Source organism: Trachypithecus francoisi, unplaced genomic scaffold (assembly GCF_009764315.1).
Source record: "Trachypithecus francoisi isolate TF-2019V2 unplaced genomic scaffold, Tfra_2.0 Lachesis_group11, whole genome shotgun sequence".
Lineage (NCBI taxonomy): Eukaryota > Metazoa > Chordata > Mammalia > Primates > Cercopithecidae > Trachypithecus > Trachypithecus francoisi.
Genome location: NW_022681456.1, coordinates 115,824,532 through 115,845,269, shown reverse-complemented (window position 1 = coordinate 115,845,269; position 20,738 = coordinate 115,824,532). Strand labels below are relative to the sequence as shown.

At 35.6% G+C, this 20,738-nt stretch overlaps 1 protein-coding gene across 6 annotated transcripts in view; it reads right to left on the bottom strand.

Moving 5' to 3' along the window:
* Window positions 1–20,738, bottom strand: part of EPS8 (epidermal growth factor receptor pathway substrate 8) — a 171,164-nt gene that overhangs the window by 7,304 nt on the left and 143,122 nt on the right. For all 6 annotated transcript variants that reach the window (XM_033222762.1, XM_033222757.1, XM_033222760.1 and 3 more), the window contains 4 exons: window positions 19,319–19,452; window positions 14,216–14,324; window positions 13,209–13,352; window positions 3,980–4,202 (listed from right to left, as the gene is read on the bottom strand). In XM_033222762.1, the coding sequence (XP_033078653.1) occupies window positions 3,980–4,202; window positions 13,209–13,352; window positions 14,216–14,324; window positions 19,319–19,452 (610 nt within the window). The remainder of the gene's footprint in view (window positions 1–3,979; window positions 4,203–13,208; window positions 13,353–14,215; window positions 14,325–19,318; window positions 19,453–20,738) is intronic.

Below are 20,738 nucleotides of genomic sequence, written 5' to 3'. Positions count from 1 at the left end.
ATGAATGAGGCATTCTGCTGACTTTTTCACTGAGACTTTGAGAATCATCATGTACAAACCCCTTAAATAATCAGATAAGAAAATGAAGGCCAAAAACAGAGAAATGATCCGTCAAAGTCACATTTCAATTAGTAGAATAATTTAGCTAGAATTGGATCTTCTGACTTTCAGCACAGAGCTGTTTTAGAGCCAAAGTCATTAAAATCACCTTTGATTAACTTCCCTAGCTACTCCTTTTTCCTAGTCATTTGTGCTAATGGAAAAGATGTGTATGTATATGAACATACTGTCATGACAAAAATAGGAAAGACATAAAAGTATGGGAAGGGGAATAACGTGTCTGTGTATTTAAAAATATGTGTGTATCTATACATAGGTACATTACCTTGTTTGTTTTCACTTTCAAGAAATAAGAACAATCTAAGTTGGCAAGTGACAATAACCTCATCACTCATGGAGCTTTTTGTGACCAATGTTCTATGATTTTTTTTCCCCTAGGGAAAGGGTTTTAGAAAGTGTTTGGTGCCCCTGGGAAATAAGGGAAAGTGTGAATAGTGTTATTTCAGTCTAATTTTTTTAACGCCTCAAGTATCTAGGAAATCTTTTGAAGGAGAAGTCAAAAAAGGGGAAAAGGGGAGGGAGGGAGGAGTAGGGGGTGCTAGAGAGACTGAGAGAGAGAGAATACTATTGATTGCTACATTTAAGTATACATTACATGCATTTCATTAGTTACCTTTTAAAAAATCCCTACATCAAACTGTCAAACAGCACATGAGTGCATCTCAAAAGAATAAAAAATAAAATGTATCACCACATTAAAAGATTTGGTTTCTTATCTGCTGACTTTGCCAGTATATCGATCATCACCAGTCTGCAGCATAGTTTTCTTCCAGGAAGCACAAAAAAAAAAACCCTCCGCCTAACATGTTCCTGGGCTTTTGGTTTCCATTTCCAATGTTCTAACACACAACAAACCAGAATAACTTTACACCTTTCTAAAATAACACTCTGATTACAAAAGATTAAACTCATATAAAAGGACTAGCATTTCAAAGGAAATGGGAGAAATACAAAGCAACTAAAGTGTTGGTATCTTAAAAGGGATAAAAGGAGAACCTTTTGGGATCCTGCGATAAAAGAGTCTGAATAGCTTCTATGACACAAGGCTTCGCAGCTATTTTGAATAGGCAGCACACAGACTTCCAGAAAAGGGCTTCACTCTTGCCACTTGCTACGTTGTAAAAACAGGCATGTTGGCTTTTTCCCCCTGTTCATACCTGCTACTTGATGGATTTCTATGAGTATTTACTTCCTAGTTCCTTCCATTTTATTTTTACCAGAAGTTTAGGCAGTAAGCAGAGAATGTGGGTAGCATGAGTAGGCGTATTTTGAAAGAAATCTGGCTATCAATAAACACACACTGAAATATGTGTACTGTCTGGTTCTAAAAGAACATTAGGCCCCAACATTCATTCAGAAAACAACTGTTCTGCAATAAAGTTATCAAGAAATATTTGTTTTATAAAGAGAAATATATTTATTTAACGCCAAACTGTATTTCTGAGATATTTTAAAAAGGAACTTACATAAGTTGCAAATATATTGTAAGATTTTTATTACTCTAAGGAAACAAGTATGTGTGTTAATTTTGGGAGAGATGTTTATATTTTATACACCAATGCCACCCTTTTACTTATGAAAAACAGACTTGAAAATGATGAGTCACAATTATCAGGAGAGTTCTCTATCTTTAAAAGTATGCAAACTATGCCTCTTTCCCACTAGGTTATTCCTGGTTTCTCAGAGTGAACAAAGAACAGACTGTCCTAACCCACACACTGCTCCAAATGGGGACTGGATGCCGATGAACTCTGATCCTAGCTAGGCCTGGAGAAAGAGTCCCACCATGTCAAAGATGACTATGCTGACGTCTCTACAGAGGGAAATGCTATAAACTTGTGGGAAGAATAAAGAAGGGAACAGTTATTTCTAAGAGGAAGTTTTCTCCTCAGGGAACTCAATAAAAATATTTATAGAAATTTCTCATCTTAAAACTATGTCTTTAGTGTCTTGAAAAAGAAAGCTCTTTTAAAAACTCCATGTAATTTTAAAAACTTAGTAGGATATTCTATTTTATTATGATTATACACACTCACACACACAGTTGTTTTTGCCATACAGAAAGAGCTAATCACTTTCCAAAACTTCATTTTTCCTTTAGTTTTCTGGTAAGATAGATATGACAGTCATTTACATTGGACTTACTGTGGGAGAAAAATTAATGAGTAAAAGTAGGCTTATGCTTATTGCATTTAACCAGAATTTTTAGAATTGTTAAATAGTAATAGTTTTAGTGTCTTTTTTATTTTTTAATTTATCAAGAATGTCCACAACTGAACAGATGTGTGGCAATGACTTACTGAGGTGAGAAAAACAGGAGGAGTGAAAGATTCAGTAATTTAGTTTTCAACATAAATAGAAAGCATCCAATCTCAGCTATAAAGTTAATAGTTCCATACTGGTATCTGGATGTCAGAGATGAGTTTTAATATGATGACTAATTTGGGAATCATTCTTTTCCCAACGATATAAACAGTACTGAAAGAAATGGAAATAGAATGAACTACAGTAAAAGTATGTTTATGCGGAAAATGAAGGCAGAACCCTAAGAGGCCCACATTGAGGGAAAGATAGATATCCGTCTCTCTCTCTCGGCCTCTCTGTCTCTCTGTCTCTCTCTCTCTCTCTTTCTCTCGCACACACACGCACACACACTTCATATACTTTTGTCATATTGAGGAAATATGAAATATCCTCATAGCTCTGGTTTTCCAAGAGTTTTTACATATCAAGCGTAGATAAAGCAAAGTAACTTTATAATACGTTTAAAACACCAAATTTGGAGATTAAATTGACATGCCATATACTACAATGTTAAACAACATTTATCTTAAAATTACCTGCAGTTTTCAAAATATCTATACCGCTATTGACCAATAATACAAATAAGGATAATCCAAAGTTGGTCATAGTGTCATTTTAGTTTATTTAAATATGGTTTTCATAGAAACTGTTTATATGAAACATCAAATTTAAATTTATGAAAATATGGCACTGAAGTGTAAGTCACATGAAATTTGAATTTGGAGGGTAAATCTGTGACTACTATTGGCCGGTGATTACATTAACATGGTGTGATTGTGCAGCTACTGTGAATAGCAAGAGGAAGAGAAGTAGGAAGGTTATGATGATGATGATGACGATGACAGCATGTAGTTAGTGACTGCGTATTATGTGTCATACAGAGGTCAGAATCAGGGGTTTTCAGCCTCAGCACCATTGACATTTTCGGCCAGATAACTCTGTTTGTTGGGGGCTATCCTGTGCATTGTAAGTTGTTGCTAAGCTTCCCTGGTCTCTACCCATTAGACATCAGCAGCATCTCCCCAGTTTTGACAACCAAAAATGTCTTCAGGCTGTATCAAATGTCCTCAGAAGGACAGAGAAGAGGACAAAATCGCTCCTGGCTGAGAAGCACTGAATTAGGTGTTTTCTATGCATTATCTCATTAAATCCTCACACTTATCCTATGAAGCAGATACTATTATTTTTCTCCACTTCTCAGATATTGAAGTGCTGAGAGGATAATTAAACCACTGAAGGTCAGGCAGCTGGCAAGTGCTGTTTCACTACACAAATTCCAGGACGTCTGGCTCCAGAGTCTGCATTCAACCATCATGATAGATTGGAAAAGGAGTAGAAAGGCATGCATTAGAGAGCGGAGAGAATACTTCCTGTTTCTCAGAACCACGTAGATGATGAGAAACCAGGTGAAAATCTTTGCAATCTATTAAGTACCATGCAAGTATAAAGGACTATTATTTATATTTAATACAAGTAGAATCAACAGTAAACAATATTTTACTTAGTAGTGCTTTTAATTTGCAGAAGACATTTTTTGCCTCCCTGGGAAACTTACGGTCCACTGGAAGTTGTTTGTGTCTCTGGCTGTCTCGCATGATATTGACACCACTGTCACTGGAGCTGCTGTTTTGACGTGTTACATTTGCTGGGACCTTTGACACAGGAACAGGTGCTGGAGTGGAAGGGGGAAGGGGGACAGGAACAGGAGCTGGTGTTGGAGGAGGTGATGGAGCAGGGGGAGTATCAGCTGGTCTTGGGCCATACTCCATCCTTTGTTTCTATAAAAAGGCAAATAATTAACTTAAAATTTAAAAAACATAAACCTAGGCTAGGAAAACAAATTATACTTCGATAGGACATTGTTAGCTATTTTTAAACTTACTTGCAAACCCATTACAAATTTATCTGTAATCCTATATGGTATAATGACCATTAAAAATGGTATTTTAAACATTCTACATAATTTGTTCAAAGTCAAAATGTCAGTTAAGGAGTCACAAGGCTACGTCAATAGCAAATAGTAGTATTATAATAATAAATGTCAAGAAAACTGAATTTGGGCTTGGAATCACACAAGACCAGGGGAGGTAGAAAGATTTATAATTATTTTTAAATTTATGCTAATAATAATTTGCAATTGCACTGGAAGTCTAAATGTCAATAGCATAAAGCATCACTTACTCATTTTAAATGTATGCTATAGTCAAAGATTTTAAATTCTGTTTCCAATAAATAATTTTAAAATATTGGTATTATTTTGTTCAAGGCATAACTTTTTCTGCCAGCATCTTAATGCTAATTTATTAAAATTAGAAATTTCCCTCGTTAAAATGGAAATGTCGTGAGGTAGATGGTTGTGAGGATAATGGTATGGTTTTTAAATGTTTATGATTGCAACTCACAAAGGAATACTAGAAAGGGACCTGTGGCCATTTGTATTAAAAAAGGTAGGTGTGACAAAATGCTTTTCAATAATTTTAAAAACATGATTGTTAGGCATACCTATAAAACAGCATTTGTGAATATTCCTTATTAAAGCACACACAATAGTTAACACTTTAAATCTAAATAAAATAATTTTAATAGGTAACGCATTGTGAGAGGCTCCAAATTCTCAAAAGGCACATTTTCTTTTTAGAATCAAAGATACAGGGCAATTATTTGTAATTAAGGCAAAGTTTAGATACTGCACTGGCACAATTTTAATTATTCTAATTTAGGATTAGCATATTACATGCAAAAAGACCTTTTGGTAATCTGGTCCTTTGATTAGAACAGTATTTAGTTTTAAATTCTAAAATGGCCCAAATATCAGGTAATATTGATTTTAAGAGAGTCCTCCCAATTTCCACAGAGATCAAAAACAAAAATACACACCACACACAGACACATCACTTTTTCATTAAACTATTACTCAAAAAGAACACATCAACCTTCATCAGTCACCTTCGTGGCAAATGACTAACACCTGTGGAAACCGATGTGGGAAGGAGCCCTCATTCTTTTCAGCTCTTTCTTTCAAAGCTGCCACTCACCGACCAGTGGGATGGGGTCGAGGAAGTGGGAAGTGTATTAGGAAAGGATGGAATTATATCTGAAAGGAGTGTTTATAATGCTGGTAGATGCTGAGGGAAGAAGGAGGGTAAGGACGAGAGAGGCAGGACAGGAGGGAAGGAGGGAGTAGAGGGTAAGATTCTCAGAGTGAAAGAAGGGAGTTAGGTGGGACGGAAACTGAGCTTCTAATCCCCTTAGCATTCAAGGCTTAGAAATATTTCTAATGTATTCAATACTGTATTAGAATGAAAGAATGAATTGTTATCATTATTCCCCACAAAACAATCTTCCTATATTTGGGCCAATAAAATACTTAAAGCAGTCAAAATACAGCAAACATCACCAGAATGTAATACCTAGCACACACAAAAGTCATCTGATTAATGTATACGCAATGTTCCCTTGGCAAGAATGTCCTCTGCACATAATTTCATGAAGGGCTAATGAATTCTCACATTAGTGTTTCAAAAGCATCATAGTTTCAATTATTGTTTTTAAAGCCTAAACAAACAAAAATGCCATGAGCCCTGCTTTCCATGACATGATTCATAGTTTTTGCTTTTGCTAGTCATCAAATACTACTGTGAGAAAGTGAATAAACTGTGTTACTGTCACAATCAAGCCTGAAAACAAACTCACCAAATGTTCTGTGCCTTATTTCATTCATGCCATTGTTACATAATGCAACTTTATCAGTATGACCTAACAAAATAATAGGTTTAAAATACATATTTGATTAAAGAAACCCATATGAAAATGTATGCCATAAATTATATTTACTTGCACATTTTCCTCTTAGTCATCTCCTCCTGCCCCATGTTTCCAACCTCTGACATGAAAAGGGGGGAAATACCTTCCTTGAATCGTGACAACTGGTTCTGAATGGCAACCAAGACAGCTCTTCCACGGAAACTGTTTGAAATTCTTCATGTGGAAGAAAAAGAATCAACACTGACTCCTAATGTCACTTTTCTGTGTCCCTCCCTAGCTTCTCTACTCCTCTTTACCTACCACCCAACTGCTGCTCTTCCTTTCCTTATGTTTGTCTCTTGGCTATTTTTTGTTGAAGCTACAGAATTAATGATTCCAATGTATCTCAGTCTATAGAATGTCTTGGAGAACAGAAGTGCACTCTGAACATTTTTCTCCTGAACCAAAGGTACTGAAGCTCCAAATTCAAAAAAGAAATTCTGACCAACTGTTCTTGGTTTGCCTGAGACTTTCCCAGTAATTAACACTGAAAGTCCCACATCTTCACAAACCCCCCAGACTCCCCAGCTAGGAACTGGGAGGGTTGGTCAGCCTGGTGTGGACCTACTTTTGCACCTAACTGTCACTTCCTTACTCTTGCCTGTGATATCCCACAAATACAAAGTTCTGTTAGAAGTAAAATGTATCTTTTTGTCTTTCTTTCTCTGAAAGAAGGCAGAATTAATAGACCCCAAAGGAAATTTACTTTCCTATTTATAATTACGTTGGAATGAGTCACTTTTCTTTAGCAACTTCAGCTGAGTAGAAATTCTAAAGAATTAAAGAATGCTATTGAGAGATAAGGTCCTGATTCATACAAGATGCTGCTTCAGAGGGGAAATTATGCAAGTAAGCTCAACAAAGCCATTAAAATTGAACTGTTCTTAAATATTTAACCTACTCTAAATTACACATTTTTCCTCTAAATTTGGTTTCTTTGGAACTCTGCAGTGAAAACTAAGCACAGCTGGAACATTTGGAGGGTGTTAAGTCCAGAGACTGAATCCAAAAAATTATATTAAAAAGAAGTGCCATGAGGGAACGAATGTGGGTTACCTCCGACAGCTCGCCAAGTAATTGCTGTTAGGAAAATGGAGCAAATCATATCAAATGAGAAAATTAATACAGGAAATGGAATTACAGTAATATCAATTATAATTCACATCAAATATCAGAAAGAGTAAATTAGTCTGACAGTAAAATTACATGCCCGCAATCAACCAGTGAAGGAGCCTGTAAATCTGTAATTAATTCCCATCACTATTTAGCCATGGAAAACTAATCATCTAGATTCTACTACAGTAGAAACAGTGTAAAGTACTTCAATAGTAAGTATTTGTATGCTCAAGTAAAATACTAAGATATAGGTTTATTTTATTCTTATTGCTCATAAAGAATACAATTAGAATGCATTAAATGTAAGAGTAATTCTTGTTTAATTAGCTGATTTTACAAAAGGTAATACTGCATGCATTATGGTGTGATTTTAGTGAGCTTTAGTTTCAAACTTTGTGAGCAGCCTGAACAAATACAGAATATTTAATAAAATTATGTACATATGCATGTCAGACAGTAATTATCAATACTTTATATATGTATAAAAATACATATATATGTTTAGAGTGGGTATTATTCAAATTATCATTAAGAAGTCTCTGGGAAAATGTCAATACATGTGGCAGAATAAAAAGTAAATATCTTTGTCTAAAAACCATGCCTATAATTAATGAGCAGAGTCTTCCGAGATTAATTTTTAAAAAACAGTTTTGAAGAACTGAATATTATCAGGAGCTTGGCCTGGCTGGAAGAGTATGAAGCCATCTTTGGTAAAAATGGTCACTCTGTCCAGCAGTATCTAAATGTCTGGACTGAGCTTAAAAAACAGCACTAATAACATAGGCTGAAATTAGCAGTGTTAGTGGTTTAGTAATCACCTGTAGAAAATATTTCCACTTTTAATTTAGGGCTATAATGAATGAGAAGATTTTATACCTAGACTGGATTGTAGAGACCACATAACTGACTCCTTCTATTTCATGACCAAGCGAATTGGAATACAGAAATATAAAATGCTCTCTTTAAGGACTAGGACCCTCATCTACCAATACCTAGATTGGGGCTTTTCTCATGCTATCATATTACAATATCTCTTGTTAGACAATAGAGAATACGAGAAATGTTTTGTTGAATTCACATGACCACAGAGATTGGACATTCATAATTATTTGAATCTTGGTAGAGTAAGAATACCTATAATAATAATACATGCACAGATAATAATTAAGAATAAATGAAAGACTTCTTTAGTCAGTCCACTGGATATATAATAAATAACATCAGGGGAGGAGGTGGTTTCTGCTCTTGGCATATAGCTTGCAAATTTAAATGGGCACAAGCATAATTCTAGTAGATGAGCAGCCACAGGGCTAGAGGTCTGAGAATCAAGTCAAAATAAAGATCAGGAAACTTTATGTGGCAAGTAGCTTCCAGGTGGGGAGAAAGCACCCTGGATGTCCATCTATTGCCCGGCTAAAATACTATAAAGCCTTGGAATGCTCTACAACAACATTTTTATCAAAAGACATGTTATCTCTCCATAATCTCTCCTCAGCATTGACTTCCTTTCTCTGTGGTTTATTCAATCTTTTATGTCAGTATCTTTTGTATATTTTTATTACTCTCCCTTTTATGTTTAAAACTTTGCTGAAGCCATGGGGGAAATACATTAGGTGGGAATGGTTGTCTTTACAGAGCTGTTAAAAACCACTTCAAATGTGAGGATATTAAATAGCCTGGACTCTCAGGGACACCAGGTGGCAATTCAACACCTATTCACTGGTGGTGCCTGGTGTGAGCATCGCTGTTATCAGAACAGAATCTCTGATAAAAAGTGTGTGAACAATAGGCAAGAGCTGCACTTGTGCCCTTCACTCAGAAACTGCCATTATTTATATCAATTTCTTTATAGGAAATGTAAGGGCATAAGAATAAGAGTCACGACTGTGTCCATTTTTTAAATATTTGGTGACTCACAGATGTTGCATGGAAATAGTTTACATCTAATTCCCTTACTTCCACCACTTACAAAATGTCCTATTCTAAGTAAATCATATAATGTGGGTTATTTTCCTAAATTATAAAATAATGAAAGATACTATGGAATCCAGGGAATGGATACATAAGGCAAAAATCAAATTCCAAGGATTGTGACTGATCAGATCAACTTTTACCACAGTATAATGCAAAGTAAAGCTATTCTGAGAAAATACCACTTCAAACATTAATACAGAGAAAAACTATGGGTTTATACAAAAAGAGATGATAACCTTTTTTTTTTCTTCTTCTTCCTTTTCTTGTTTTGAGACAGAGTCTTGCTCTGTTGCCAGGCTGGAGTGCAGTGGCACAATCTCGGCTCACTGCAACCTCTGCTTCCTGGGTTCAAGTGATCTCCTGCCTCAGTCTGCTGAGTAGCTGGGATTACAGGTGTGTGCCATCATGCCTGGGTAATTTTTGTACTTTTGGTAGAGACAGGGTTTTGCCATGTTGGCCAGGCTGGTCTCAAACTCCTGACCTCAAGTGATTTGCCTGCCTTGGCCTCCCAAAGTTTTGGGATTACAGGCGTGAGCCATTGTGCCCACCCGAAATAACCTTTTGTAATCACTGCTCTCTAGAACAGCACAATGCAACACAGCACAGGCTCTGGATCCGGAGCACTGGGGCCCAATCCTGGCTTCATACAGCTGTATAAATCTGGGCAAGTTATTTCTACACCTTAGTTTCCCATGAAAAAATGTGCCTGCTTCACAAGGTTGTTATGGGAATTAAACGAATTTGGATTTGCCAAGTGCTTAAGCAATGCCTGGCACAGCGTGAGCACTGGCCACTGGCATATCTTCTCCAGAGTGGAGTATCTGTGAATGCTGTTCTCTGTGAATGTGAAGCAAACTTAAGTAATGAATCATTGCTTGCCTTTTGGCAGCATGGTGCAGGAATCTAAAATATTTTTGTTAAAAGAAGTTTCTTTATATTTCTTCAAAGTTTTGATATCATTAGATGAGAGAGACAGATGGAAGGGAAAACAAGTGTGTGGGCTATATCTGAGGAGGAGAGAGAGGGTCACACTGCTCTTGATACAGCAAGCATGCAGGAAGCAGCAAAGCGTTGGCAGATGACCTGTGGACTCAAGCAGGCTTTCGGGAAGGATCTGCTTGGTGCTAGGCTTTCTGTTGTTCTTTTTACCAAGCGTGTGAGATGCCAGTACTCAATACGTATTTGTGGAATGAGTGAATAAAAAGATGAGTAAGACATAAAATTGTAATCCAGTTGAGTTTTATAAGGCTAGGGTATTAGGATCAGTGGAATCTATATAAATATTGTGGTATCTTAATTATCATTCTGAAATAAGTTACAGGATTTTTCCTTAGATATTTTAGATATGGGTATCTGGTGACACTGTTGTAGAGATATAAAAATGACTGGCACATATTTCCAAAGATGTTTTCTTTTCCATTTTACTCTATTCTTTTTTTTTTTAAAGACTATATTATAAATGTTTTGAGAATAGGAATCCTTTTAGAGTAGGATTGATGCCAGATAGCAGACAGCAAAGCAGACTGTGAAGCTTGCTTATTAAAATTTTACAAGGTCTTCGTGGTTTTGTTGAGCTCAGCCCAAAATTTTCAGGACGTGTTAAAAAGCAGATTGTTTTTAATACATTTTAAAAGTAAGGCCCTCAACCTGAACAGCATACGCTTCTGTATATATACAGAAAGCCTCTGTACACATTTCTACATACACCATTTCGTTTGTAGTTGCAATCAGAATTTTTAAGAAGAAAGTAGCATAGTGTTGAAAAGTTTAAAACGAAATAGCCAAATAGGCAATCCCTATAAGAACCACAAGTTTCTATTTACATAAAGTAGCAAAACAAACTCCTGAAACTTGTGAACTCTTAAAAAAATGTCTTGGTTGTGCCAAAGTTGACAAAAATAAAAGATGAGGTTCTGTTTAAGAAAGGAGGAATAGGTTTGACATTCTCTGAAAATACTTTCCCTGCCTATGATATATATTAATGGTTTTGGTTCAGTTTTAGACAGAAGCAAACTTTTAAACGGAAAAGTCAACTTATGGCTCAAGCCAAGAATCAGAACTAAAGAAAAAGACAAGACTGAACAGTAAACAGCAAAAGGTAAGAGACATTAAACTCCTTAGGAATTCTCAGGTAGGAGAAAATTTCTATTATAGAATTTATACTATTGTATGTTTAAGTATTTTATTTTATCAAAGTTTGCTTATTTCCAGCAATCACGCACACAAAAACAAATTTGGATAATTGCTTTCAACACTTAAAATATAAACTTTTGCCTTCTGCTCACACAGGGGGATCACGGATATCCTTTATGAATAGTGCTTCTCAGAGCTTACCATGAACTGCATATTAAAATTAGTTGATACAGCCCAAGGTATGTACTCTACCATTATTTTAAGTATAGGTTTCAAGCATATACTACCTCTATAGGAAAGAAAATGAAGAACTGGTATTCATGAACCAGACAGAAGCCTATATTATATTAGGTAAACAGATATTAAACTCAGAAAAGTAGGAACTACGAAAAGAAAAAGGTATAAAAACTAAGAAAATTCACTTCAAAAACCCATGGGAAATGGAGGAGACCATACCTTGAATAACTCAAACTCCTTCTTTGGCATCAACAGCTAATGACAAATGATGAACATACAATAAGTAATACATAATATATACGCACATCAGGCCAGCCAAAACATAAAACAGCAAATAATTTCCATTGCCATCACTTGAAGTTACCGAGATAGAGAAATTATACACAAATTCTTTATTTTGAATGTTTGCTTGGTTCATGGATTCTAGTAAGGCCAAGTCCCTCTGGATAAGCACAGGACCAACCCCAGGAGTGAATGTCATGAGGAGCCATAAGTACTGAAGTAAATTGTCATGAGGAGCCATAAGTACTGAAGTAAATTGTCATGGCAGCAGAAGTATGACCACAATTGCTGCTTTGGATAATCTGTATTTTTTTAAGCCTAGATCTGGTATAAAAATTACTGATTTCACTGCATATTCTATGCAGCTTCTACTCAAATTCATGACATTATTATGAGGTCAGGTGTGATCTTTTTCGCAAGACTTCGAAAATTAAAAGAATTCTTTCTCGGGGAATGAGAAGCCACCCTAGGTTTATAGGCTGTACCTGAGAGAGTCCATCCATTCTTTGTTTACAGACCTGACTCTAGAGAGCCTGTCACAGGTCTAAAATTCCCGAATTTAAAAGCAAGTTAATTCAGATGTTAGGGTGAATGAGCTGACCAGGGTCACTGAAATCCTGAAAATGTGGCATGGGCCCTAAGAATGGACCTTCATAGGCCTTCGATGATCAGGAAGAGAGAATCTGACCTATCTAATCTATATCATAATTACATTTTAATCTTAAAATCAAGAGAGGAAAAATATTGTAATCCAGCTGAACAAGTACTCATGTACTGGTGTAAGGTGAGATGAGTGCAAGTTCAAGGCTGGTCAGTGGCAGATCATTTAAGAGACCGAAGGCAAGGGCTAAAGATGAATTGCTGGATACCAAGCCATGATCTCAGTGGCATCCTCTATCAAGAGGAAGCCACTAGTGGATAGGAGAGCTGTAGGTAAAAAGACAGAAATACCATTTCTTCAAATGTCAGAAATACTATAGATGGAGGAAAAAAGCTTTCAGAGAATCAAGCACCTACTGCTAAACATTTTGAACAATTTCTAGAAGTAAATCAGAAAACATATGTGTAATTTTCCCTGTGTCTCTCACCATTGCCACTCCCCAACCAATTACTCTAGAAAAAATATATAACCAACTACATCTCAAAATGATCAATACACAAAGGTGTTTAAATCCTCTTTAAGAGTGATAGCTTTGTAAATGTGTACATATTACATTTTACTAAGAAATCATGCTCACCTGTATAGTATGAGTATAAGGTGGATCAGCACGCCCCAATCCAGATTCTGGAGGTCTCACAATATCCAAAATGTTATTTGGCACAAATCCAGAGTCTCCACTTGCATTTCGAACTTTCCACCATTGCTTCCGATCATCAAGTATCTGTCACGTGCAAGAAAATAAAGGTATAATTTCCATATAAAAGCCATTTTACGAAGGAAGTTCTCTAGACTTCAACAAAGAAAATTTTTCTACTTCTGATAATTAACTCAGCATCAACGTAGTGTTGATTGAATGATTCTCAGGAATTACACTAAGACATTTATGAGCATACAGTAGGTAAGGTATCATTATGGTGAATCTACCCACGGTCCATTTTACCTCCAAAGAACGGTCTGCATTATTTGAAGTACTTAAGGACTAAAGTACTTAAAGGACTTAAGGACTAAAATGACTTTTGGAAAAACCCATTGTCTCCATTTTGGTGCTAGAAAGAAAAAGTATATAAAAATTACTTTTTTTCCTTATAAAATTTATTGTGATAATTCACCTTATATATTCAAGAAGATGAACTCTCAATTAGAACCTAACAAAGAGAAGTTGGTGTTGTGGTGGACTATCCCTAACTTCATTAGCTCAATGACTGCTGAGTATATCTGTGCAAGGATATAGGATAAAAAAAGAAAATGTCTCTTATTGAACTATTATGTGCATCCACATCTGAATTGATAACTAGCCTTGGATCCAAAATGAAGAAATATCAGAAGGAAGAGGGCAAGGAAGACAGCAAAGGAAGTTAAAAAGCCCACTCCCTCCCCTCCCCACAAAAAACAAATAAAGGAGTATTCTAAATCTATCCCCTTAGAAGGAGTATCTATATACCTCTTCTAAATAGATGTAGGTATTTCTCAAATACCATGTCTTTAGTAATGTAACACTTTTGAAGGAAAGTTGAGTTATATACCAAAAGAGTAATACAATAAAACTACATTATTAAGAGTAAAAAAAAGAAAAAATTATATTACCTCTAAAATATCATCCTTTAGAACTGAGAGCTCACTGTTGTTCCTTGCTACAAAGTCATACTTGGATTTGGCATATTTCTTGGGTTGTGTTTTCAGTGGTTCATAATTTCTATAAAAAGAAAGAAAAAAGATTATTATTCTGCTAGCTCTTCCTAAAGGATAAAAACAGAAAACATTAAGACAAGCCAGATCCTACCAGAAAACTTTCTGAAAAGTTACAGCAGTTTCATTTTATTATATTTTACATTATGATAAATACAAGTTACTTTAAAGTTCTTGCTATTAAAATGAACAAACTACGGCCATGGAAAAAAACAAATAATGCAAAATCACAAGGCTAGGTGGTACTTAGAAAAATCAAGAATCCAAGTCTATAAATTCGTTGTCTACTAAATACATATACTGGATATTTTGTTAATTACCATCTCTACCATAAAAGAACTAGATAAAGATAAATGTCAGTATTTTTCATAAAATTAAAGGAGATTGAAAATAATTTCCATGGTGGTAATTTTAGTTATATGTTGATTTCACTAATTCAGGCAATGTCTGCGATTCAGTAACCAAATATGTAAATTTAAAATTTATAACTAGGCATCAGTTTTTAGAAACACTTTGCCGAGTTATCTAAATTGCAAAAAAGAGAGAGATGCACTAAGTATGAGACTAGTAACACTTTCAAATAAATAAGTAAATAAATAATTTAATTCACCATAAACTTTCAAAAAGTGTATGGGCCCTATTTTTTAAAAATAAAACTTCCTTCAAAAACCAAATACCTTTTCTAATCATTAAATGAGTACTAATAGACTTAATGATTTAACTAAAGGTTACTTTTATATGTAATGCAATACACTTGATGCATTAAATATCTGTATTTTTTTCATCTATTTCAATAATAAAATTACTTTAACCCTTAATAATTTTACTCCCTAGTCTTCTCCTCCATTTACATTCCCACATTTATTTACACATCTCTACAAGGGAAATAGCAGGTAGAGACTAAAGATGTTAGGTCATCCTACCCCTGTCAAGTTGCCATTCTTTTTGCTGTCTACCAAGTTCTCTGGAATGCTGAGTTATACCAGGGCCTGCAGAACAGTTGTAGACATAATGTATCCTGTCATCATAGGTTTTTGTTACCTCTTAGGTAGTAACTCCATTGGAGGAGGGAGATAGGGACAAAGAAAAAAGAAGACCAGTATAGAACACCTTATAGACAAGCATGTACGAATAGCTTATTGGCTATTTTTAGTACATTAAAAAGAAGACTGGTGGAAAAGGTGAAATTATGGCGAAGTAATTATTATATGTTATCAATAATAATAATTTTAAAACTGTGTTCCATGGATTTCCCATCCCTATCCCTACTGGAATAGCTCTGCTTTTATTTACTTTATATATTCACATTGAAACTACTAAGATTTCATTTGGGGGATAAAAGAGATTCAATTACCCCAAACATTAGGAAAACAGTAATTTCAGTGTTTTATCTTCCTCTCTTCCCCTATTTTCCTTTCTCCTGTGATCTGCAAAATAATCACTATCAATAATGGAGAGTTAAGGGTCTATAACAAAGTTTTTTTTTTATCTTGCAGGTCTCAGAAGTGTTTACCTGAAGTGCTTTAGACTTTACAAATCTTTATGGCTCACAGTTTCTTGCCCTCTATAGGTTAAGCATAGATATGACACTGACCATAGTCATCAAACAGATAATCACAATTTGTAATTTTTCAGAGGTATCAAACTTTCTTGGCCAGGCGCGGTGGCTCGTGCCCCTAATCCCAGCATTTGGGAGGCCGAGGAGGGCGGATCACCTGAGGTCAGGAGTTTGAGACCAGCCTGTCCAATATGGTGAAACCCCATCTCTACTAAAAATACAAAATTAGCTGGGCATGGTAGCACATGCCTGTAACCCCAGCTACTGAGGAGGCTGAGGTGGGAGAATCGCTTGAAACCAGGAGGCGGAGGTTGCAGTAGGCCAAGATTGTGCCATTGCACTCCAGCCTGGGCGACAAGAGCAAAACTCTGTCTCAAAAAAAAAAAAAAAAGAGGTATCAAAGTTTCTTAAGAGCTATGGAATGTAACAAAATGTATGGGCTCAGTTTCTGATTTGGAATAATAGATATGCCACTTGATAGAGAGCAGACATATAGACAGTAGTAATTTGAGAATTTCTCTAAAATACTAATTGCATCTGACAGCAATAAGCTATAAAACTCAAAGGTATGGGCTCTAAATTCAACAAATGGTCTACCTAATGACACAGTAATTTCACAGAACAGTGAATATACTTCGTATGACATTGTTAAGCTAAATATGTGCTGAGAAACCCTCTGTACTTCCATACTTGAGTCCTGTGGACAAATCATAACCTAATTTAGTAGGTAGACACATTGAAAACCCAATTTAGGAGTATGCTTCTGTAACAATAGCTGAGTCTCAGCCAATCCCAGCAGCCATACTTCAAGCACTCATAGGCCACTGACTGTTCAAATTGTCTGCAAATGCCATACTGTAACCAGTCCAGCTGTTTCTATACCTCACGTCCGTTTTCTGTAGGTCACTTTCCTTTTTTTGTCTATACATTTGCTCTGACCATGATGCATCCCTGGAGTCTCTCTGAATCTGCTGCGATTATGGGGGCTCCCCAATTCATGAGCCATTTTCCCCCCCTTTTCTCAATTACACTGTTAAATTTAATTTGTCTGAAGTTTTTCTTCTAACAGTATCTACCGCATTCCTGCTAGGTAATAGAGTTTAAGGTCAATAATTATTTATAACAACAAATTCCAAACCTCTGTATATTTTACATCAGACCACAATTTTCAGAGAGTTTTTCAAAATGATGACAAATTTTCTTAGCAACATAGAACATCAATGATTCATGTATTTATCAACTATCCTAGCTCCTATTAAGTCCAGTGAGGCAGAATCCATAAGAATAACTGAGATATAAAATCTACCCACCATTCAAGGTATTCAAAAAAATTCTTTCTATGGCGAAATTCTGACCACTCTAGTCTATTATCCCTTCATGGAATTTCCTTCACTATATTTTATTTAAATTTCTATTTATCAAAGGTTACTAAAAGAGACCTTATAAAATTCACGACAGCCTTCTCTGCGGTGAGGAAAAAAAATTGTTAAAAACCAATGTCCCTGACATCACCTATCCCATCCTACATTAAGTTTCATGAGACAAATATTATTGAGAATTTAGGAGTACGAAAAGCATTTTTTATCCCAATGAACTGATACTCATTCCTTTTCCTAATGTTAGCAAATGATTATGTTTCTCTTTTTGTTCTGACAGGCAGAAATCTGAAAGACAAATCTGAAATTCAACAATAGTGTCAACTTTTATACTTTATAAAAATTCTCATCTTCCCTCTTAACTTCTTAATTTTATATTTTATTTCATTATTTGATTTTCAATAATACTACTACTTTAACTACATATAATTTAAGTGAGCTAACTGAATCTATTTTGGAAGTAGAAGGGGTACAAAGATATAACTAAATCAATAAACCAAAGTTACATTTCCCTGATACTTGATAAAGATCATAAAAATCAAGGTAAGCTTTTAAAAGACTCTGTGGTAAGGTGCCCAAAATAAATGGCAGAGTTTATTCCATCAGTAATATTATCCCTTATAGATATGCAGGTGAAGGACAGGGAAGTAGTGACTCTGAAATACTGGATACACTCTCATGCACTTATTCATCCAATCCATCAATCAAATAAATCTACACTTAGTGAGTGACCACAGTATGCTAGATGTGGTCTTAAAATGGAACCTGATAAAAGTTTTCTAATGTCAATATGTACTCTACATATGCACTCAAGTGGTTTTCTAGTTATTTAGCTGTGGAAAATCATCCAAATTACTGAAGTGATAAAACTGAAAGAAACCTATTAATCTGAAATGATTTCTATAATATTGACATCTAAGACAGAAAGAAAGAAAAAAGAAAATATTAAGACGAGTACTAAGTTAGTTAAGAAGGATTTCAATGAAATAATGTTCAAGCTTCAAAACCGATTTCCAACTGTATCTACTAAAAATTAATTATATAATTAAAACATTCTCACATGTTGGCATTTAAAATATATATTATTCATTGCTGACTTTTCTTTGTACTCAATTTAATGTCACTGGTGCCCTTGGAGTTATACCTGTGTAATTTCTACAGCAATTACTTAAGCATTACCTGTCACCATCCCTGACGAAGAACAAAAATTTTGAATCCCACTTTCTTCAGATTATATTAAGAAAAGAGTGTACAGAAAAGAAATAAAGGGCATATAACTCTTGTGGTAAGAGAGGCTTTGAAGCAGGAAAGTACTAGGCTGAGTTCTCTACCCCCTGTTCACTGAATGACCCTCCTCCTATACCCGTGTTATCAAGATTTTACCTCCTTTTCTCTTTTCCACATGGCTTGGCTCTATGTAGATCTCACTTACTAAAAACAAGATTGGAAATAAAAAAAAAAAGAACTTATTCCAGTTCCTTTATTTCTTCTCATCCCAATTCTCCATCTCTGCCTATATTAAATTTTTTAAGAGTGAAAATATAGAAGAATAAATGAAGTATAAAACTGGAAAGTCAAGATAAAAAGATGAAATAGCAAGAATGACAAATAAGGCATTGACCCTGTTTAAATATTTAGTTTATATTCAGTTTAAATATATCTATCTAAAGGAAGCCTTATTTGTTTTCATTGGGTGAAGATAAAGATGGAAACTGTTTCCTTTAAAAGCTACAGAGCTGGAAGGATCCTCAGAGACCATCTGGTACAAACTAATGGAGGGTTTCAAGACAATTCTTTCTTCTTAATGTACACATTTTGTCAGAAGTATCTTTTAAAAAATGGAAAGTCATCCAAAGGCATTTGCACTAAATGAGAATTATAGACTGAAGGTCCAGACATCTTTTGTTGATCAAAACCAGTTTTCTAAAGGAACAACTGAAACTTTATCAACTAATTAACAGATAAAAAGTTTAAAGAAGCAGTAGACAATACAGACACTGTCACCTCTGTTAGCACTAGATCAGACAGTTATCCACAGCTCTCAATAGGGTGCTCATTAAATGTTACCTATCTACATGGCGATTAGAAGTTGGCTTAAAAGCAACAGCAGCTTCCCCTTGGTCCGGGTGGGGTCCTCTTGCGTGAATGTTGCTACCGAACGCATAGCCATCCACTGGATGATACTCTGATACACTGGAATGCTGAAAGACAAAGTGGGGCAGATTAAAGAATCACCAAATACTATTTGAATCAGCACTCAGGTCAGTCAACAAGATCTCTCAACTATATTGTGATAAGTTTTCATTTTCAAGTGACGGATCATTATGTTAACACATTATGAAATGGGAGTGATACATTTTTGTCAAAGACTTACTTATAATAAGAAAAGTCATTAGTGCAAAGGGTAATCTTGCTCTTTCTGTTCAAGAACCTGTCACCACTCTAGCAAAGTAAATATTGTCACATGAAAATCAACTGAACTCTATGCATTAAAATTATACCGACTTCTCCTTTTTTTAAATTTTAAAATGATACACAGAACATTATAGTATTTTCAATTTTTTAAAACACAGCAGCACTATTATCATCTTTACTGCTAAGGGGAACACAGAAAGGCACAACTAAATGGATCTTGACAGCCAAGAGTCCAGGATAAGAGCATGCTGGAGTCATTTCTTTTTTGCAGTTAAGATAATTCAGACAGGAAACTACTGGGAGCGACCAAGAGTGACAGTTGAGATTCACAGGTCCCACTGAGGACCATGGTTTTAAAGCTATAGACCAGCAATCCCCAACCTCTTTGGTAGCAGGACTGGTTTCATGGAAGGCAATTTTTCCATGGACCCCAGGGCCAGGGATGATGGGGATGGTTTTGGGATGAAACTGTTCCTCCTCAGATCATCAGGCATTAGATTTTCATAAGTGTGTAACCTAGATCCCTTGTATGTGCAGTTCACAAGAGGGTTCTTGCTCCTAATGGAATCTAAAGGCGCAGCTCATCTGACAGGAGGTGGAGCTCAGGCGGTAATGCTCGCAGGCCTGCTGCTCACCTCCTGCAGTGAGGTCCAGTTTCTAACAGGCCACGCACCAGTACTGGTCCACGATCCAGGGACTGGCGACCCCTGCTATAGAGAATACACGCTCATATTGGGAGAAAACAAACAAAAACTCCCCAAAGCCTTTACATCGTTTCTTTATATGAAAATGAGATCTGGAAGAAGCATGACAGACACTGAAGCACTGGAATTCCTTGGCTATTTTCGTTATGGATTTTGTGTATTTGTTCATGGATTCATTGGGGCAAAATAGTTGAAACTGGGAATGTTTCAGAAAAGTCTTAGACATATGGTTACCACAGTTAATTCTAACGTCAAAGTAAGCAGGAGGAGGGCTGAGTTTATCCACGGACAGGGCAGGTGACGTTTATATATACAAAATCAGGATACTGTGCTTAATATAAATACAAATAAACAAGTTTCAGCCATTT